This window comes from Aquarana catesbeiana, linkage group LG04 (genome assembly GCF_042186555.1).
Source record: "Aquarana catesbeiana isolate 2022-GZ linkage group LG04, ASM4218655v1, whole genome shotgun sequence".
Classification (NCBI taxonomy): Eukaryota; Metazoa; Chordata; class Amphibia; order Anura; family Ranidae; genus Aquarana; species Aquarana catesbeiana.
Genome location: NC_133327.1, coordinates 493,768,034 through 493,791,288, shown reverse-complemented (window position 1 = coordinate 493,791,288; position 23,255 = coordinate 493,768,034). Strand labels below are relative to the sequence as shown.

The 23,255-nt window shown below is 44.3% G+C and overlaps 1 protein-coding gene across 3 annotated transcripts in view; it reads right to left on the bottom strand.

The window, feature by feature from the left end:
* Positions 1-23,255, bottom strand: part of LOC141140471 (interferon-induced, double-stranded RNA-activated protein kinase-like) — a 303,555-nt gene that overhangs the window by 137,774 nt on the left and 142,526 nt on the right. For all 3 annotated transcript variants that reach the window (XM_073627694.1, XM_073627692.1, XM_073627693.1), the window contains one exon: positions 2,901-2,956. In XM_073627694.1, coding sequence (XP_073483795.1) covers positions 2,901-2,956 — 56 coding nt within the window. The remainder of the gene's footprint in view (positions 1-2,900; positions 2,957-23,255) is intronic.

Sequence of the window (23,255 nt, the reverse complement as noted above, 5' to 3'; positions counted from 1 at the left end):
TGGTGTGGCTTTACTTACCTTGTCCCCGGGATCCTGCGATGTCCCCCGCTGTGTCTGCGGGCTCCGTCCTCCTCCGAAGCCTCTCCGTGCCAGGCTCCGTTCCCTTCGAGCGGCGCGACGCACAGGGGCGGAGCCTGGCGGCACATTCTAAAAAGTGTAAAATCATAACACATACAGTACTGTAATCTTACAGATTACAGTACTGTATGAAATTATTTCACATACCTTTTGTCCCCAGTGCTTTGTCCTATGCCCTGCATGCAGTTTTATGTTATATATACTGTTCTTTCTGCCTGGAAACTGGAGATTGTCCATAGCAACCAAAAAGTGTCCCTTTACATCAAAAGTGGCTTTAGACCAGCTAGAAAACAGCGATAGTAAATTAGAACACTTGCAGAATTGAGCGATAGTGAATCGTGGGGAAATTTATTTTATTATTAATTTTTTTTTATTTAATTATTTATTATATTATAATTTATGTTTTTGTGTTTCAAACTTTATCATACCCGGGATATCTACTAGACTCTTGTTTGACCAGATTTAAGTGTGTTATTGTTAGGAATTACAGACCTACAATATAAAACGCCAAATTTCCATGCAAAATAATTGTACCGCTTTCAGCACCTAAAATCCGAAATAATCATACCGCCAGGGAGGTTAAGTGCACTTCTCTCCCTAAAGAAAGGAGGGTTCGCAAAACATCCCTTTACTGAGATCTTTCAATGGCAAAATTCTCTAAGCCCCATTTGATTTTGTATGCATACAGGCTTCTGCTGGCTGCAGACCAGCCCCTCTGCTACAGTATCCTCCTTTCATTTACATTCATTATACAAAATACAGATTCCATCTGTGACATTGGGGGTGATTTACTAAAACTGGTGCACACAGAATCTGGTGCAGCTGTACATAGTAACCAATCAGCTTCAAGGTTTTAGCCCAGGTTCACACTGACAGCAGGAATGAAATTGGGAGCGTTCAGCTGAACTCACATGATTTCATGTCAGTCCCAATTTCGGAGGAGATTACAGAGACATCTGTGAGGGTTGCTGCACAGATGTCTATGGAAATTGCACCCCGAAGTCGCCAAAAGTAGTACAGAAACTACTTTTGGGAATCGGTGCGATGTTGAAAATCCAGCGTCGCATCATTTTAACGAGTGGCCACATGTCTTATTAAACTCCCTTCCCTGAAAACGTTTTATCCCTATTGTGGGGTCACCAGTCTGGTATTTGTAAATTGAAATCATATCCCCTCTCAAGCGTCTCTTCTCCAGAGAGAATAAGTTCAGTGCTCACAACCTTTCTTCATAACTAATATCCTCCTGACCCTTTATTAGCTTTGTTGCCCTTCTTTGTACTCGCTCCATTTCCAGTACATCCTTCCTGAGGACTGGTGCCCAGAACCGGACAGCATACTCCAGGTGAGGCCAGACCAAAGTCTTGTAGAGTGGGAGAATTATCGTTTTATCTCTAGAGTTGATCCCCTTTTTAATGCATGCCAATATTCTGTTTGCTTTGTTAGCAGCAGCTTGGCATTGCATGCCATTGCTGAGCCTATTATCTACTAGGACCCCAGGTCCTTTTCCATCCTAGGTTCAACCCCAAGTGAGTAAATTGCATTGATTCGGACAGTGCCATTGCCGGCAATTGCCGCCGATTTGACATGTCAAATGGCATGCCAAATTGTTCCAATGTGAACCTAGGCTTATTGTGAAAGATTAATTGAACAAGCTGAAGTTAGAAGCTGATTGGTTACTATCCACAGCTTCACCAGATTCTGCGTGCTTCAGTTTTAGTAAATCTCCCCCATTTTACTTGAGTTTTTCAGTAAAATGTGCATACCTAAATAACATCCCACTTATGCATCTCGATACAATTCCTTTTTTAATACGATGCATAGATTTTTGCTGAGGTTGCTCAGGTGGAAACCCTTTCCAAGCATCGGTTGAAAACCAAAGTGAGGATTAGAGGAAGGAGCAGCGAGAATACAGATGAAGAAGTTAAATCAAAGAAGGAAATTAGGAGAATAGAGGAGATTAGAGAGAGTGTCTACACTGGTGATACTGGTTCTCTAGAATACAAAGGGGTCTTCTGCATTAGGAAGTTAAAGGTGAACCTTGCACCAGTCCAGCATGAACAACTGACAAAGTTATTTAACCACCAGTTCAAAAAAATGACATGAAAGTCACAGTTCTGAATTCTAAAGTATTCCATGATCAAGCTCACAAACATCTAAATCACCTAATTCATTTCAGACTTAACGTTAAATAACAAGAAAATATACAGATTCTTCCAACCAGACTTTCTGCTTTCCCATATGAACAAGAATTTATTTATGTGTGCACTTACATTCTGTCAATTGATAGCAGTCAGAGTTATTTGGTTTGGCTATCAGACCAGTCATACAACAGAGCAATTAAAGGGTGCTGATGCAAGGATTTAGAAAGCCTGGTCACTCATCAAGAGTAGCAGAAGTTGCTGTTTAGAGCAGGAAATTTTAAAGGAAGCAGATGTGGGGTAGTTGAACTCCTTATAGGCAATAATTAGGATGATCACATAACTTTCCCGAGTAGTTGTGCATAGTTGAGTGAAATAATAATTCCAGACCTTCTGATCACTAGAAACAGTTCCTGATACAAGCCTTTAAATAATATACACAAACCACCTCTCTTAAAGTCAGCCATATTTGCATAATTATTTGTCCAGACATGACTATTTTGACTAGCATAGGCAAATAAATAAATAAATAAATCACAAAAAAAAAACCAAATGGTTATTGGTTTATTTTTTTGGGATAACGTAATTTAAAAAAAAGTAGGTTCTATCCATGCTTAGTTATGTTATTCCTTAAAATATAAACAATAGAAAAACACAATAAAATATAATATAACAGAAAAATACCTTAATATAGAAGATCTTGCACTCTGGGATTCAGTTATAAAACCACTTGGGATTTCCTGAAATGAATATCAGCAGTATATTATTCAGCTGAAATTTGCTGACAATAAATACAACAAATGTGAAGTGGACAGTATCATAATTATTATTTTAGCAGTATGTAAGATCAGTTAATCTGGTGTTATATTCAACAAATTTCCAGCAAAATGAAACCCTTTCATTCTTTTGTTTTGCTTGCTTGACAAGAAGGCTTTATGTACACTGAGTGTTTGCTTTTCTCCACTGAAAAGCCAGACCTCCTAGTAGGAGAAAAGCTACTTAAAGTGGAGGTCCACCCTGTAAAAAAAATTGCACAAAACAAATACCTAAAAAAATGGAGGAAAAGAAAAAAAATATTTTTTTTACTTACGTGAAATGGCTGTTGCTAGGCAGTCTTCCTAATCTGCCTCTTCCTACGCCGCGGTGATGTTGTCTCTTCTCCCCGCGTGTTCTGGGGAATGAGGCGCGGTGTGTTATGGGAACTGTGTGTGTCCCACAACACATCGCGTCCCATTCATAAAGCGCTGCGCGACTTGCGCATTTGCGGTAGGAAACGGGCAGTGAAGCCATAAGGCTCCACTGCCTGTTTCCCTTAGTTAGGATGGCGGTGCCCGGACCCGAGAGCCGAGGGACAGGTCGGCCTCGGACGGCCGACATCACGGGCACCCAGGTCAGGTAAGTACTTATTTAAAGTCAGCAGCTACAGTGTTTGTAGCTGCTGACTTTTAATTCTTTTTTTTTCCCGGCCGGAATCCCGCTTTAAAAAAGTATGCATAAAGCTGTGCATTGTACACACATTTAGGTGGGTCAAGCATTTGGAGTTAATGGATTCTACTGGCCATAATATTAATTTATTTTGGTCATTGGAATACATTAATGCTCAAACACACTTATACGTGACTAGTGTTTAGGTGCATTTACACATGCCTGTAAATGCTCCTCTTCTAATACACCTATAAAGCCAACAATAAAGAGAAATTGGAGTAGGACAGCAAGATGGTATAACAATGTCCTGGTTAAGTTGAAAGGAAGAAATCACTTTGTGAAGAAAAGCCTTGGGCCACAAAATAACCTTGTCTACACATAGGACAAAAATTGGTCCTTTACTGGTTAAGGATCTGATGAGGAAATTTCATATTTCCTTATTTAAGTTGTCTCACAATATCTGATAAAGCCTCCAAAGTCTGGCTACCTTAGCTGACTTCTTACCAAAAGAATGTCATTACAAACTGATAAGTCCTTAAAAGGTCATGTTGCTTGCAAGGGTGGGTTGGCCACTTCCCTAAATAAAAGTCCTGTATATAACACAGCTTAAAAATGATATAATATTCAGTTTTGCCTAAAATTTACTATCATGCAAGCCTCTGATCTGATCATTTGTGCCATGCCGTGCAAGCGGATGTGACTCCATGGCAGAAAAGGCATCTATAGCTAAGTATTCTTGTTATATTTTCTTAAATATTTACATTTCTGAGTGAATTTTGGTTGAATGACCTTGCAAATGATAAGGGTTCAGCAGTGAAGGAAAACTCAGATTTCCCTGAGCTTCAGAATACTAATCAGGAGAAAAGCTCCCTCTGACGACCATGTGCCTAGTACTGAGAGGGTATCTGTGACTCCTCCCCAGCTGGCATTGATCACAAAAACCTATACAGTACAAACATGGGAGGGAAGAGTTTGAACTTTATCCATAGAAAGGAAACCTTGGACAGGGATTTACCTAGGGTCAGATATTCTAGGTGATGGGATGGGTTCTTGCACTGAGTTTACAGTCCATTGGATATTGGCTGACAGACGGAGCTGGAGCAGACTGTTCGCTCAGAACATATCCTCCAGATATCCCACTGTGGGGATGCCCTAGGAGGAAAGCAGAGAAAGAACACCAGCTTGCACCCTGTCAAAGACTTGAGGTGCATAGGACAGGCCAGTAGGAAGGGCAACAAACTGGTAATTTTTCCTGCCCGCAGCAAAATGCAGAAAGTGTTGATGTGCTGGGAAGATGGGGACATGGACAAAGCAATAAATAATTGATCTTGTGGATTCCAAGCTGAACTTTGGTACCCAAAGTGTTGAGAACCTTTAGATCTAGAATGGGGCAGATGCCGGTTTCCAGGGCTACTGCAGCAGGGGCTGAGCGGCCATGTGATCTCCCCAGCTGACGTCAGAGGGAGATTTCGGTCCCTCCTGCAGAAGCCATCCATCGGAACTATACAGCGGCCGTGAGTCATGTGACCAGCCTGAACACAGCTCTAAACAGGTATTTACAATGCTCGTTTTAAAAAAAAAAAGACTTACACAGTGTGTTATGCCAGGCTCTAATAGAGGGCCTGATATAGAGTTAAATAAATGGCTTGACAAACACTTTAAGCTGTAGCTGATGTAGGCATGCATGTGTGGACAGCGAAAAATAAAGACTGAGATGGTATCCTTAAAGTTTGGCGTTATGTCTGCCGATTGAGACCCTTCCTGTAACTACCCCTCAAATAAGGATATAGTATAATCCTCAGCTGACTGTGCAGAAGCAACTGCATCTCCAGTGAAATAAGAAATAAGAGAGTGCATGGGAGCAATCATGGCTGCAATTTGTCCAATAAACTTACATATAGCATCTTCAAACTCCTTACTAGAAAAAATGAGGAAGGAGGAAAGCCTGAAGGGGTAAGGGAAGACTGAGGTGTGTTGCAACACAGGTACAGGAAAGTGGTCCAGGCTATTGCTGTAAGGCTCACTAGGTAGGACACTGCAGGACCCCCAAAACTGTTAACAGATGGTGAGCTGGCAAGGCCCCAATGACCACTACTTTTGCACTGATGATCTTCAATACTAGGTATAGAGTGAGGGAATGCTTGCAAGGGTACTCACAAAAACACATCTGGTGTAGGAAGGGTTAATGTTGTCTATGATTTGTCACTGGAGGCAGCAAGAAGCCCAACCAAACATCTAAAAGGATTATGGTGTGGGTGTGGCTGAAGGAGTTGGCAGCAAAGGCTGAGAAAGGTCTGCATGTGCTCTGGAAAAATGGTGCACACATGCACAGGACAACCAGACTCAGTAGAGGAGAACAGGCACTAAGCCCTTTGTAAACAGCGCTGAATTAAAAATAGCCCTTCACCTATTTATACTACTGGCCTGCAACCGAAGGTTAACCAAGGCAAAAAAAAGTGCACACCAGACTCCTACAGTAAAGGGCAGATTATCAAGTGGTGATCCTGAGACCCACTGGGCCCACCAAGTAGAACACTTGGTGAGCAGGCAAGGCAGGATCCAGAGTACATTAGCCATCCAGCTAGACTTGACCCTCCCAGTGGACATACTCTTGTAGGAGTATTAATGTACCGAGTGTCACGGTTTAGCCTGCAGAGTTCTGTTTGTGAAATTCTTACCTCCTTGCTGCAGTGTTCTGCTAGATCTCTGACTGCATTTGACATGTGCTGTTGGCTTCTCTGTTCACCTATGGGCATCATCTGCTCCACTGTGGGTTTATATTATTTTCCCTTCTTATTACCTTCCTGGGTCACCTCCCTGTTTGCTTCCCAATATATACACACACATTCTCAGTGCAGCGCTTCTTGCCTGAGCAAATTCACAGTTCTCTGAGCTCCCAGTTGCTTGTCACTTGTTTATCCTGTGTCTGACTATCTGTGTACCAACCCCAGCTTTGTTCACCATCGGTGCTTGTTTGCTACCCGCACTGACCTCAGCTTGTCTCCTGGATTTCCTATTGTCGCCTGCTGCTTGTACTCTGCACACGTGAGTGGTCTCTGCTTCCTCAGCTGGGCATATCTGGGGGCCGAGACCTGGTTCCAGCATGCTGCAAATCCATTACCACCATCAGGGGCTCTGGTGAAGAAGCAGGCTGGGTCTTAGACTCCGCGCCCTTGGGAACTCTGAGTTGGCGATCTACAAGGACTCACTACCACAGACGCTTGACCATTTGCTCAGGCCATGAGCTCCTCGGAGACACCACAGCCTCTTCAGGAACAACTTCAACATTTGGCGCAGAGAGTTGGTGTCCAGCAGGCCTATCAAGAGCAGATCATGCAGCGTCTGCAAGAATTCACTACCACAGATGCTTGACACCAGGTTGCACCACACTACTGTGGCTAACTCACATGATATGTTAAAAGTGTCTAAAATATCTAAGGGGGCGACCAACAGAGTCTGGTGCTCATTAGTGCACAATTCTGACTCACCCCACTTTTTCCTCACAGTGGGGTCTGGGTACAGCCTCTGAGGCTAGAATCTGCCAATCTAAAAAGCTACAAAATAGGCTCCAGTGGCTCTGTAGCAACTCAAGAGTCTAGTTAGGAAAAAAAATGTCTTGTAAAAAAGTAGAAAAGGTTTGCTCCTCTGAGCGCAGAAAAGACACAAGCTCTTGGGAAACTATCAAAAAAACTGGTATACTGAGAGTGAGAGAGGATATACTGTGAAGTCTTAGAGCTTTTTTTTTTTTACCACTGTTCCGCCTTCTGAAAGCAGCAGCATAACCCAATATACCCTAATACTTCATCCTGTATCCATAAATGTACAATGTAAATTAGGAAATAATATTTGGTATTATTCAAAGAAACAAATAACTTAGTCAATAGTACAGTACCATATAGCATAATTATAGTTCACATATTTCATAGCAGAAAAATAAACTCTACACCTACTTATGTTACCTCACGTGCAAGCAGATACTACTAAAAAGTTAAAAAATGTTAAGAAACAAACTTACTGTTTTGAGGCTATTGCTACATACAGCAGGGGTCCTCAAACTACGGCCCGCGGGCCGAATCCGGCCCTCCAGCGTTTTTGATCCGGCCCGCGGACTGCCCCTTTAAAATTGCAGCACTGCCCCTGCCCTCTGCTCCCTCCATCACACAGGACGGGAAACATGACAGGCCGGGCAAAGGACCTTCTGTGCTAAGAAGCAGGTGATTGGTTACTAGGCATCAGAGCGGTCCCAGGAACCAATCACCTGCCCCTCACTTCCAAAGTCCCGCCCTCCGTCCGGACCTACCATGCCTTGTGTCCTGCGTGATACAGGTAAGTGTAAGGGCGGCGGGGGGAGTCTGTGCTATGGTGGGGATCTGTGCTATGGTGGGGATCTGTGACACACAGGGGGGAGTCTGTGCTATGGTGGGGATCTGTGACACACGGGGGACTCTGTGCTATGGTGGGGATCTGTGACACACGGGGGGACTCTGTGCTATGGTGGGGATCTGTGATGTGGGGGACTCTGTGCTATGGTGGGGATCTGTGATGTGGGGGACTCTGTGCTATGGTGGGTATCTGTGATGTGGGGGACTCTGTGCTATGGTGGGGATCTGTGATGTGGGGGACTCTGCTATGGTGGGGGACTCTGTGCTATGGTGGGGGACTGATGTGGGGGACTCTGTGATGTGGGGGACTCTGTGCTATGGTGGGGGACTCTGTGCTATGGTGGGGATCTGTGATGTGGGGGACTCTGTGCTATGGTGGGGATCTGTGACACACGGGGGGACTCTGTGCTATGGTGGGGATCTGTGATGTGGGGGACTCTGTGCTATGGTGGGGATCTGTGATGTGGGGGACTCTGTGCTATGGTGGGGATCTGTGATGTGGGGGACTCTGTGCTATGGTGGGGATCTGTGATGTGGGGGACTCTGCTATGGTGGGGGACTCTGTGCTATGGTGGGGGACTGATGTGGGGGACTCTGTGATGTGGGGGACTCTGTGCTATGGTGGGGGACTCTGTGCTATGGTGGGGATCTGTGATGTGGGGGACTCTGTGCTATGGTGGGGATCTGTGATGTGGGGGACTCTGTGCTATGGTGGGGATCTGTGATGTGGGGGACTCTGTGCTATGGTGGGGGACTGATGTGGGGGACTCTGTGCTATGGTGGGGATCTGTGATGTGGGGGACTGATGTGGGGGACTCTGTGCTATGGTGGGGGACTCTGTGCTATGGAGGGGGACAGATGTGGGGGACTCTGTGCTATGGTGGGGGACTCTGTGCTATGGTGGGGGACTGATGTGGGGGACTCTGTGCTATGGTGGGGGACCGATGTGGGGGACTCTGTGCTATGGTGGGGATTTGTGATGTGGGGGACTCTGTGCTATGGTGGGGATCTGTGATGTGGGGGACTCTGTGCTATGGTGGGGATTTGTGATGTGGGGGACTCTGTGCTATGGTGGGGATCTGTGATGTGGGGGACTCTGTGCTATGGTGGGGATCTGTGATGTGGGGGACTCTGTGCTATGGTGGGGATCTGTGATGTGGGGGACTCTGTGCTATGGTGGGGATCTGTGATGTGGGGGACTCTGTGCTATGGTGGGGGACTGATGTGGGGGACTCTGTGCTATGGTGGGGGACTGATGTGGGGGACTCTGTACTATGGTGGGGGACTGATGTGGGGGACTCTGTGCTATGGTGGGGATCTGTGATGTGGGGGACTCTGTGCTATGGTGGGGATTTGTGATGTGGGGGATTCTGTGCTATGGTGGGGATCTGTGATGTGGGGGACTCTGTGCTATGGTGGGGATCTGTGATGTGGGGGACTCTGTGCTATGGTGGGGATCTGTGATGTGGGGGACTCTGTGCTATGGTGGGGATCTGTGATGTGGGGGACTCTGTGCTATGGTGGGGATCTGTGATGTGGGGGACTCTGTGCTATGGTGGGGATCTGTGATGTGGGGGACTCTGTGCTATGGTGGGGATCTGTGATGTGGGGGACTCTGTGCTATGGTGGGGGACTGATGTGGGGGACTCTGTGCTATGGTGGGGGACTGATGTGGGGGACTCTGTGCTATGGTGGGGGACTGATGTGGGGGACTCTGTGCTATGGTGGGGATCTGTGATGTGGGGGACTCTGTGCTATGGTGGGGATCTGTGATGTGGGGGACTCTGTGCTATGGTGGGGATCTGTGATGTGGGGGACTCTGTGCTATGGTGGGGATCTGTGATGTGGGGGACTCTGTGCTATGGTGGGGATCTGTGATGTGGGGGACTCTGTGCTATGGTGGGGATCTGTGATGTGGGGGACTCTGTGCTATGGTGGGGATCTGTGATGTGGGGGACTCTGTGCTATGGTGGGGATCTGTGATGTGGGGGACTCTGTGCTATGGTGGGGATTTGTGATGTGGGGGATTCTGTGCTATGGTGGGGATCTGTGATGTGGGGGACTCTGTGCTATGGTGGGGATCTGTGATGTGGGGGACTCTGTGCTATGGTGGGGATCTGTGATGTGGGGGACTCTGTGCTATGGTGGGGATCTGTGATGTGGGGGACTCTGTGCTATGGTGGGGATCTGTGATGTGGGGGACTCTGTGCTATGGTGGGGGACTGATGTGGGGGACTCTGTGCTATGGTGGGGATCTGTGATGTGGGGGACTGATGTGGGGGGACTCTGTGCTATGGTGGGGGAATGATGTGGGGGACTCTGTGCTATGGTGGGGATCTGTGATGTGGGGGACTCTGTGCTATGGTGGGGATCTGTGATGTGGGGGACTCTGTGCTATGGTGGGGGACTGATGTGGGGGACTCTGTGCTATGGTGGGGGACTGATGTGGGGGACTCTGTGCTATGGTGGGGGACTGATGTGGGGGACTCTGTGCTATGGTGGGGGACTGATGTGGGGGACTCTGTGCTATGGTGGGGGACTGATGTGGGGGACTCTGTGCTATGGTGGGGGACTGATGTGGGGGACTCTGTGCTATGGTGGGGGACTGATATGGGGGGATCTGTGATGGGGGAAGTATGTGATTGGGAGTGGTTCTGTAATGAGGGGAGTCTGTGAAATACTGATAAGTTTATATTGATTACAATTGTTCTTTATTTTTTTTTTTGCACTACAAATAAGATGTGTGCATAGGAATTAGTTCATATTTTTTTTAAACTATAGTGCGGCCCCCCAACAGTCTGAGGGACCGTGAACTGGCCCCCTGTCTAAAAAGTTTGAGGACCCCTGACATACAGTATGTATGACCAGTTTTTAAGTTTAAATATGCTCTAGTCAAAATCACAGATCTTTGGTGGCTCTTTAGCTCCATGACATGAGCAAAATATACATTAATTAAAACAAAAAGGTATTTCAACATTTTTATGCAATTTGGTTTAAAATCAATTTTTACTGGGAATCTGAAATAAATGCAATGCGTTTTGGAACAGTGCTTTTAAAAACACCAGCATTTTGGGCTTGTTTATACATGCAAGGCCCTCAGAAAAGCAGTCCACATTTGGATTGCTCTTCAGAGGGCATTTGATAGGGAGTTAGGAGGCATTATATAACCACCTCACTGCATGTTTAAATCCCTTAAACTTAAACCCTTAAAATTTTAATTTTCTAAATGGATGAAAGAAAATAAGGCAGGGATATCCCTATTAGGGTTTAGGGATATATGGTCTTGGGCGGTGGTGGCGGAACTTGGTGCAGGGGATGTTTTGGGACCATGCCTCCCTTGAGTGTGGGGAGGGTAGGGGAGTGTCTGGGGTCCCGGGGTCCGCCATCACGGGTCTGGAGTATGATCAGGGGTTGTCTCTCTCCCTTGTTTATGATTTTTTTTTTTTTTCTTCTCTTTTCAGAGATCCCTTCAGTGTGTTGGTATATCTTTGCTTTATGTTTTATATATTATTGTAATGTGGTATATATATATATACATATATATATATACATACATATATATATATATATATATATATATATATATATACATATATATATATATATATATATATATATATATATATATATATATATATATATATATATGAATGTGTTTATATTTAGATTTATTTATATATATATATATATATATATATATATGTATTTTTTGTTTTGGCACCCATTGGATGAGATTAATGCTTGTCTTTTCTTTTTTTTTTTCCTTTTTTTTTTTTTGTTATGTAAATTTAAAATTTTCAATAAAAATGGAATGCTATAAAAAATCCCTTAAACCCAGCACAAGTGTGCCACAACCACACGTGCTCCCATTCAGTTGAATGGTTCACATCCGCAACAGCAAGGATAATTTTTGCCAGGCAGCTTAGGGGGAGCAGTTGGCCTTACATTAATGATTCAGTGGCAACCAGTTTAAAACCTAGCATACAACCGCTGGAAACATAGTAATCACTCACTGACATTTACCTTAAAGCAACTCTGTCACTAAAAATTAAGTATTAAAGTATTTCCCGTGCAGCCACTGTGTCCCAATTGACATCAGTGAGACTGCTTGCACAGGGATGCATAGAACACCTGTGCATACCTATGCAGGTAAGCACGGCCTCGCATGGGTGTATGGTAGAGAACACCCTGTGTGAACAAAGCCTTGCTTTCTTCTTTACAGGGAATATTTTAATTAACACCATTTTTTTTTAGCACCAGTATCACTTTACCCTGTTGAATCCTGAATAAGGTCACCTCCATGAGTAGATACAGTGGGGCAAAAAAGTATTTAGTCAGCCACCAATTGTGCAAGTTCTCCCACTTAAAAAGATGAGAGAGGCCTGTAATTGTCATCATAGGTATACCTCAACTATGAGAGACAAAATGTGGAAACAAATCCAGACAATCACATTGTCTGATTTTTGAAAGAATTTATTTGCAAATTATGGTGGCAAATAAGTATTTGGTCAATATCAAAAGTTCATCTCAATACTTTGTTATATATCCATTGTTGGCAATGACATGGGTCAAACGTTTTCTGTAAGTCTTCACAAGGTTGTCACACACTGTTGCTGGTATGTTGGCCCATTCCTCCATGCAGATCTCCTCTAGAGCAGTGATATTTTGGGGCTGTCGCTGGGCAACACGGACTTTCAACTCCTCCTGCTTCTTACAAAACCACTCTTTCATTGCCCGGGCGGTGTGTTTGGGATCATTGTCATGCTGAAAGACCCAGCCACGTTTCATCTTCAATGCCCTTGCTGATGGGAGGAGGTCTGCACTCAAAATCTCACGATACATGGCCCCATTCATCCTTTCATGTACACGGATCAGTCGTCCTGTTCCCTTTGCAGAGAAACAGCCCCAAAGCATGATGTTGCCATCCCCATCCTTCACAGTAGGTATGGTGTTCTTTGGTTGCAACTCAGCATTCTCTCTCCTCCAAACACGACAAGTTGTGTTTCTACTAAACAGTTCTACTTTGGTTTCATCTGACCATATGACATTCTCCCAATCCTCTTCTGGATCATCCAAATGCTCTCTAGCAAACCTCAGACTGGCCCGGACATGTACTGGCTTAAGCAGGGGGACACGTTTGGCACTGCAGGATCTGAGTCCCTGGCGCCGTAGTGTGTTACTGATGGTAGCCTTTGTTACGTTGGTCCCAGCTCTCTGCAGGTCATTCACTAGGTCCCCCCGTGTGGTTCTGGGATTTCTGCTCACCGTTTTTGTGATCATTTTGACCACACGGGGTGAGATCTTCAGTGGAGCCCCAGATCGAGGGAGATTATCAGTGGTCTTGTTTGTCTTCCATTTTCTAATTACTCTAATTTGCTCCCACAGTTGATTTCTTCACACCAAGCTGCTTGCCTATTGCAGATTCAGTCAGTCTTCCCAGCCTGGTGCAGGTCTACACTTTTGTTTCTGGTGTCCTTCGACAGCTCTTTGGTCTTCACCATAGTGGAGTTTGGAGTGCGACTATTTGAGGTTGTGGACAGGTGTCTTTTATACTGATAACAAGTTCAAACAGGTGCCATTAATACAGGTATAGAGGGGAGGACAGAGGAGCCTCTTAAAGAAGATACAGGTCTGTGAGAGCCAGAAATCTTGCTTGTTTGTAGGTGACCAAATACTTATTTTCCACCATAATTTTCAAATAAATTATTTCAAAAATCAGACAGACAATTGTCTGGATTTGTTTCCACATTTTGTCTCTCATAGTTGAGGTATACCTATGATGACAATTACAGGCCTCTCTCATCTTTTTAAGTGGGAGAACTTGCACAATTGGTGGCCGACTAAATACTTTTTTGCCCCACTGTACTATAAGGCACTATAATTGTAAACTGGAATACATATTGACTAAGTATATTACCACCTGTATAGGAAATCCAGAATTGTAGAATTTTTTGGTGTCCAATTCCTATTGTATGTGCATAATAATTTTCATTTATCCACACAGGTAAAGGATGATAAAGGGTCTGACATCTGTGCCTTACTGCAGGTAGCCACTGTGTGTGCGGATACATGCGAACAGTCATAGAATCCACTGTATGCCATCAATCACCCGTGTAAATGTAACCTTAGTATATAAATCTTTTATGCTTTTATATGCTCTGCGCTATCAGAAAAAAAGGGCTTGTCATTTTAAATGCATTGCACAGGGTATTTGGTTTAAAGTCCCAATAAAGATGGATTTTATACCAACATTGATACAGAGAGCTGGCTATTTTTTTCATCTGTGAAGTGAAATTGCAGTAGAAATTTGTGAGCTGTGTGTACATTATGTGTTAACTCTGTATTGTTTTCTCCATTTTATTTATTTTTTACAAACTTTTTGATTAAAAGGATAACAAAATGTGGTACAGAAATAAGAACATCTTGTATCAAATATAGACAAAACTTGAGTGGCACATAGTTAAGAAGATAGCATAAAATTAAAAAATCAAGATATACATGTGAGTGTAACGAGGAGAATGGTACAGACCATCTTCAAAGTGAAGCTGCTGATATGATGAATGATGCGAGCGTTGCTCATTATCTGGAATCCCTATTAAGGCTAATACCGTGTACACACGGTTGGAATTTCCGACAACAAATGTTCGATATGAGCTTGTTGTCGGAAAATCCGACCGTGTGTATGCTTCATTGGACATTTGCTGTCGGAATTTCCGACAACAAATGTTTGAGAGTCGGTTCTCAAATTTTCAGACAACAAAACTTGTTGTCAGAAATTCCGAGCATGTACACAATTCCGAAGCATAAAAGTCCACACATGCTCGGAATCAAGCAGAAGAGCTGCACTGGCAATTGAACATTTTTCTTGGCTTGTTGTATGTCACCGCGTTCTTGACGTTCGGAATTTCCAACATTTGTGTGACCATGTGTATGCAAGACAACTTTGAGCCAACATCCATCGGGAAAAAAATCCACGGTTTTGTTGACGGAATGGCTGATCGTCTGTATGCGGCATAAGGCTGGGGTAGGTGTTAAATCAAGTTGCAGTCTAAGATTAATTTCAGCAAATATAGCTTTGCCAATATCAAGAAGAGAAGAAAAGATTGATCGCACACTTGAATCCAGAAGATGCTGTAGAAATTTCTTTATTGTCTTGAGCCAGACAAAATTGCAATGATGATGCATTTCACATGAGAAGAACCGTGCTTGTTGCCAATATGACACTATGACGGGGCATTCCCAGAACATATGCATAGAAGGATCCTGTGTGGAGGTTACAACGGGGACAACTGGGGTCACGGTTTGGGAACATCCGCTAAAGTCTCACAGGGGTGTAGTATACCCCGTGGAGAAACTTGACTTGAGTTAGTTTGTCCCTAGATGAAATGATAAGTTTGGGGTCCTGCTCCAGACACCCCTATCCAAAGAAGGAATGTCTTCTTGCCAGTACTCCAATAGTTTTTCCATTTTGGCCGAGTTGGTACAAAGGAGAGCGCTATAGAGGGTGGACAGGGGTTTGTCCAGTATGCCTGGAGACAACATATTCTCAATAGGATCCATTAGGATAGTTGGAGGCTGGGGAAACTGAGCCCTGGCTGCGTGCCGCAATTGGTGGTGGAAAAATATATTTTAAACAGACAGACAACATGGATTTATGAAAGACAAAAAGTTGTCAAACAAATTGGATTTCTTTTAATGAGAAAGTAAGTAAAACCTTGGACAGAGGGATGGCTGTGGACGTGGTATAATTGGATTTTGCAAAAGCATTTGACACAGTTCCCCACACACGGTTAATGTGCAAGGTAAGGTCTACAGGTTTGGAAAGATCCGTTTGTAAATGTATAGAAAGCTGGCTTAAAGACCGAATTCAGTAGTGCTTAATGATTCTTAATCTGAATGGTCCTTTTGGTATTATAAAATATATATTTACACATATACATATATATATTCTAAATGGTATAGGGTCTGGGATTAAAACTAACATTTTAGTCTTTGCAGATGACACCAAGCTATGCAGTGGAATAATGTCCTTACATAATGTCTCCAACATACAAGCCAACCTCAATGCACTGTTTAACTGGGCAGTTATGTGGCAGATGAGGTTTAATATTGATAAAATGTAAAGTTATGCACTTGGAGGCCAAGAATATGCATGCCTTATAACATACTAGGGAAGTACAACTGGTGGAGAAGGATCTGGGTGTTTTGGTAGATCATAAGCTTTAACAATAGCTTGCAATGCCAAGCTGTCGTTTCCAAAGCGAGCAAACTCTTTTCTCGTATTAAGAGCGATATGGACTCCACAGAGAAAGAGATAATTTTGCTCCTATACAAATCATTACTAAGACCTCACCTGGAATATTGTTAGGAACCATGAATCAGACAGACAGAAATGCAGTAAAAATCACATCTTTTAATGAAAATGGTAAAAAAATGGTACACATCAGTAAACGTAGTCATACATAAGCCAGGGATCAGAAGCCAATGCGGGTAGTCAGACAAGCCAGTAATCAGGAAACCAGAGATCAGCGTAGTCGGGAGGCAGAAGAACAGGATCAGGAACCAGAAGGGACGTCAGCCGGGCAAAGTCTTTTACAGGAACACAGCAGAGAAACTCCAGATATGTTGACAAGGCGAAGGCAGGAAAGGAATGAACAAGGCAGTTTAAATAGCCAGAAGGGGCTGGCTGTAGGCAGGACTGACGAGCAGATAATGATAATCAGGTGAGCTACTGAGGAATCAATGAGTGCTGACAATAATCCGACAGCTAAGCAGCCTTAGCACAGAGAAGAGAGCTGCTAAGAGCCCAGCCCTGACAGTACCCCTTCCTCAACCACACTTCCCCCTCGGGGGGGGGAGGGGGGCACCAGGTTTGAGGGGAAAAGGTCTATGGAAAGCATGGAGGAGGACAGGAGCATGTACGTCCGAGGGCGAGACCCAAGAGCATTCCTCTGGACCGTACCCTTTCCAATGAACAAGGTACCATATGCGCCCACGGAACCTACGGGAGTCAATGATCGACTGTATCTCATACTCTTCATGGTTGTCAACCTGAACCAGGCGAGGACGTGGTACCGAGGTGGTGAAGCGGTTGCACACCAAAGATTTTAATAAAGAAACATGAAATACATTCAAAATACGCATGTTAGAAGGAAGGTCAAATGTGTAAGCCACTGGGTTGATCCTACGGAGAATACGGAAAGGCCCAATATACCGTGGTGCCAGTTTCAGCGAGGGAACACGGATTTAAAGGTTATGAGATCGGGTAGCCCATGTAACCGAAAGATCTCCCAAGCGAAAATGGATACCAGTTCTTTGGATGAGACATCTTCAAGAACTGGTCAACCACCATAAAAATAACAGTGTTGCCCTGGGAGTTGGGCAACTCCACAATAAAATCCATAGACAAGTGGGTCCAAGGCCTCTCTCCATTGGGTGTGGGTTGTAGGAGGCCCACTGGAAGGTGTTGTGGTGTTTTTCTCTTAGCACACATGGAACAAGAGGTTACATCAGCTCAGAGACTATGCCACTAGAATTGTTGAGAAATAGACCAGATGAGCCGATTCTTCCATGGGTGACCAGCTGCCTTGGGAGAATGGTATGTCTGGAGGAAAGCAGTGCGGAGATTCTCAGGGACAAAGCAGTGGTCACAAGGTTTTTCAGGGGGAGAATGGATCTGAGCAGCACGAAATCTGTCACCCAAAGGCGACATGAGACTAGTGCAAATAGAGGCTAGAATGCCATCTGGAGGTATCGCAGGAGTAGGAACAGACTCCATCTTGGAGGAGGAGGAAAACTGTCATGACAATGCACCAACCCTTACATTGTTAGTACCGGGTAGGAATGAGACTGTAATTGAAGCTTGACAGAAAAAGAGCCACTCATGCCCTTCTGGAAGATAAGCGTTTAGCCTCAGACAAGAATGTGAGATTCTTATGGTCAGTCAAAGTGAAGACCATCACAGTGGTACCTTTGAGGAGATGCCTCCATTCTTTAAGAGCTAAAATGATAGCTAGCAATTCTCTGTCCCAATCTTGTAATTACATTCTGCAGGAGACAATTTTTTATGCCACAAGGTTATAATCTCTCAAACTCCGTAGCACACAGGAGACATCTGTGTGGTGGCTCTCTAGGGATTTTGAATATATGAGAATATCATCGAGATAAACCACCACACATTGCTGCAACATATGTGGGAGGACATCTCTGATGAATTCTGGAAAAACTGCAGGAGCGTTGCAGAGACAAAATGGCATTAAGAAGTATTTGCAATGTCTGGTCCTGGTATTAAATGCAGTTTTCCATTCGTCGCCCTCCTTGATCCTCACGAGATTGTATGCCCCTCTCAAATCGAGCTTAGTGAAAACTGTTGCTCCCTTGTGGTGGTCAAAAAATTCTGTAATCAACTAAATCGCATAATCTTTCTTAAGCGTGATGCGATCGAGACCTCTATAATCGATACAAGGTCTCAGTTCACCACTCTTCTTTTTCAACAAAGAAGAAGCCAGCACCAACAGGAGACGAGAATTTGGGGATGAACCCTTGAGGAAATGAATCAGCAACATAGTCCTGCATGGCTTTATCCTCTGAGACAGACAAAGGGTAGACCCGGCCACGAGGGGGCATAGCACCAGGTTGAAGGTCAACTGCGCAATCATACGAACGGTGTGGAGGCAAACTACCGGCTTGACTTTTGTCAAAGACATTGCTAAATTTGAGGTAATCATCTGGCAAGGAGGAGAGTGAAGAGGTGCACAATATTTAAAAAGGGCCCAAAAAACATCCCTGGGAATTACAGACCAGTTAGCCTAACATCAATAGTATGTAAACTCTTGGAGGGGATGATAAGGGACTATATACAAGATTTTAGTAATAAGAATGATATCATTAGCAGTAATCAGCATGGATTCATGAAGAATCATTCTTGCCAAACCAATCTATTAACCTTCTATGAGGAGGTGAGTTGCCATCTAGATAAAGGAAGGCCCGTAGACGTGGTATATCTGGATTTTGCAAAAGCATTTGACACAGTTCCCCATAAACGTTTACTGTACAAAATAAGGTGCGTTGGCATGGACCATAGGGTGAGTACATGGATTGAAAACTGGCTACAAGGGCGTGTTCAGAGGGTGGTGATAAATGGGGAGTACTCAGAATGGTCAGGGGTGGGTAGTTGGGTTCCCCAGGGTTCTGTGCTGGGACCAATCCTATTTAATTTGTTCATAAACGACCTGGAGGATGGGATAAACAGTTCAATCTCTGTATTTGCAGACGATACTAAGCTAAGCAGGGCAATAACTTCTCAGCAGGATGTGGAAATCTTGCAAAAAGACCTGAACAAATTAATGGGGTGGGCGACTACATGGCAAATGAGGTTCAATGTAGAAAAATGTAAAATAATGCATTTGGGTGGCAAAAATATGAATGCAATCTATAGACTAGGGGGAGAACCTCTGGGGGAATCTAGGATGGAAAAGGACCTGGGGGTCCTAGTGGATGATAGGCTCAGCAATGGCATGCAATGCCAAGCTGCTGCTAATAAAGCAAACAGAATATTGGCATGCATTAAAAGGGGGATCAACTGCAGAGATAAAACGATAATTCTCCCGCTCTACAAGACTCTGGTCCGCCCGCACCTGGAGTATGCTGTCCAGTTCTGGGCACCAGTCCTCAGGAGGGACGTACTGGAAATGGAGCGAGTACAAAGAAGGGCAACAAAGCTAATAAAGGGTCTGGAGGATCCTAGTTATGAGGAAAGGTTGCGAGCACTGAACTTATTTTCTCTGGAGAAGAGACGCTTGAGAGGGGATATGATTTCAATTTACAAATACTGTACTGGTGACCCCACAATAGGGATAAAACTTTTTCGCTGAAGAGAGTTTAATAAGACTCGTGGCCACTCATTACAATTAGAAGAAAAGAGGTTTAACCTTAAACTACGTAGAGGGTTCTTTACTGTAAGAGCGGCAAGGATGTGGAATTCCCTTCCACAGGCGGTGGTCTCAGCGGGGAGCATTGATAGCTTCAAGAAACTATTAGATAATCACCTGAATGACCGCAATATACAGGGATATGTAATGTAATACTGACACATAATCACACACATAGGTTGGACTTGATGGACTTGTGTCTTTTTTCAACCTCACCTACTATGTAACTATGTAACCTTAACTACTTTCTGAAAACATGTTTTACTGCATTGTGGCGACCAGGAAAGAACCTCAGCACGGTGCCAATCAAAAGAGGGGTTGTGCCTCTGTAATCAAGGATAACCAATGACCACCAGGTAATGAGGCGAGGAAATGATTTGAAATTGGATTATCTCATGGTGAAGAACCCCCATGGCCATGGTCAATGGAGCAGTCTCATGAGCCACATGGGCAGGCTTTAAAGGTCTCCCATCAATAGCCTCAATGGCAAGTGCAGTGGCACGAAGCTACAGTGGAATCGAGTGCTTAAACACAAAGTCACCATCTATGAACAGGCCTGCAACCCCAGAGTCGATTAGAGCCTGTGTATCAATGGACAACTCAGACAAAGAAAGGGGAACTAGAGGCTTATCCTTCAGGATAACTGGGGACGCAACAACTCCACCTAAAGTCTGTCCTCTACAGGAACTCAGGTGCGGGCATTTTCCTCTGCTGCCAGAGTATGGAATTCAATGGAGTAATCGGCAACAGTTCTTGTACTCTGTTTGATGGCCATGAGGCTCTTGGCAGCAGAATTGGAGTGAGAGAGAACATCAAATACACCTTTAAGGGAAGCCGCAAACTCAGGGTAACTCAGGACAATGGGTTTTTGTATCTCCCATAGAAGGTTTGCCCAGACCAAGCCTCTATCAGAAAGCAAGTAAATAATGAAGTATACTTTGCTTCTGTCCATGGGGAACGCCTGGGGCAGCAGCATCTCAAAGTATATCCCAAACTGGCTGAGAAACCCTCTGCATTGAACTGGATCGCCCCCAAATTGCTTTATTACTTTATTGTAGGTTTGCGTATGGGCTTGCGCTAATTAAGATGTATACACTTTATTATACAATTTCCTCTCGGGGGATAAGGAATAAGGGGGATAAGGAAGAAATTGTTTCCCCTGCTGGAGCAAATTGGATCATTCTTTGCTTTTTTTTTTTTTCCCTTTCTCTGAATCAACTGTGGGTATAGGATTGTGTATATGGGATTGTATGATTTTTTTCCACCCTTTTATTGGTTGAACTAGATGGACTTTTTTCAACCAAACTAAATGTGTAACTATGTAATTTAACCACTTCCCGCCTGCCCAACGTCATATGACGTCGCAGACTTTGAGCAGGGATATCTGAATGGTGCCTGCAGTTATGCAGCGCAGGCATTCGACTCAAAATGTTGAGTCGGATGCCTGCACTGTATCCAGCGCAACTATCATTCTAGTCCCCGTATTGTCATGTTGTGTCTGCAGATTAATGAATAGTCTCCTCAAATTAAAGGAGGTATTCCTTCCCGGCATAAAACCCGCTTGATCATCATGTATAAGGGAAAGAATAACAGTGTTGAGACGGGTAGCCAGGATCTTAGCAAGGATCTTGACATCAACTTGCAATAAAGATATTGGGCGGTATGATTCTGGACGGTGTGGGTCCTTACCAGGTTTGGGGATTAGTACTATCGTGGCTTCACGCATTGAAGAGGGTAGAGTGGAAGTCTCAAATATATGGTTGTATAGTTTGTGGAGTCTAGGGACTAGAAACTCTGAGAATGTCGAGTAGAGTTACACCGGGAGTCCATCGGAACCCGGTGACTTAGAACGAGGGAAGGCCGCTATGGCTTCAGCTATTTCCTCCGTGGAGAGAGGTCTATCAAGTTCCATCACCTGATGCTCCGTAAGGTGTGGTAGTTGTATCTCGCCTAGAAAAGATTTAATGAGTGGGTAAGCATCGACTACGGTCGAGGTGTATAGGTTGGTGTAAAAGTCCCTGAATATCTCTGTGACTCTTCTGGGTTCTAGTATCATTGTGCCATCCCCAGATCTAAGTGAAATAACTACAGCAGGGCGGTCTTCGCAATGTACCAGATAGGCCTTTTCACCATGCTCAATAAGGTTTTGTTTGCAGAAAAAAAGTTTACGTTTTGATTTCTCATATTGCATCTGCGTGATCACCCTGGAATGCAGCTTCAGTGTAGCAGCCCTCTCCACTGAGGGGTCATGTAAAAATTCCTGCTCTGCTCTAGATAAATCCGCTGTCGCATTCTCCAGGTCAGCCGCAGAAGCTCGTTTTAAACCATTTATGCGTGTGGTTAAAGTAGATTTGACATGTAATTTAAAGGCGTCGTAGACTACATGAAGCGGGGCAGAATCGTCATTGTCCACAAAGTATTGTCCCCATGCTACAAGGATATCATCGTCCTCTGGCAGCAGTGTAAGCCAGAAGGAATTCAATCTCCAAGCAGCTGGTGGTCGGTTGTAGGGTAATGTTAGGGTGGCCCAACAAGGTCTATGATCCAAGAGTGATCTCGGGGAGATACCAGTATCCTGCAGTCTGGGAAGCAATGAGTGAGTAATCAGGATTAAATCTATTCTAGAAGCCGTACGATTGGAAGAGAAACACGAGTAGGCCCAAGCATCTGGGTGCACAGATCTCTATGTGTTAATTAGGTCAAAGCTCCCAATGAGCTTCGCAAATCTGGTGGATAGGGGCGAAGGAATTGGAGACGGTGGGACTTGTAGCCTAGGCTGGGGTTAATGGTCATGTTAAAGTCCCCTGACCAGACTACTGGGACAGTCGGATATAAAGCCATATAGCCCAGATCCTCTGATAGAAGTGCAGAGATGGAGGTATATACATTACCAATATTAACAGGGGATCTCCGCAAACAGCCGCATGTAGGAATACAAACCTACCAGACGGATCAATCCTAGAACCCTGGAGGTCAAAGTGAACAGATTTGGCAACAAGTACAGTGACTCCCCTGGAGTGGGATGTGTAGGAAGAGTGGTATGCCCACCCAACCCAGGGGTGTCTAAGAGCCATATGGAGGCGGCCTTCTATGTGGGTTTCTGTCAGAATAATTATATCAGCGTGTTGTTTCTTCAAAAAGGAGAACACAGCAGATCTTTTAAGTTTGTCATTCATGCCCCTGACGTTCCAGGTGAGTACTTTTAGGGCGGCCATAGATTTTGTGAATAACTGATTAGTGCTCCTGGGTTCTTGGAAATAACAGTGTATCCCTTCCCCACACTCAAATAGCATAAAGAAAGA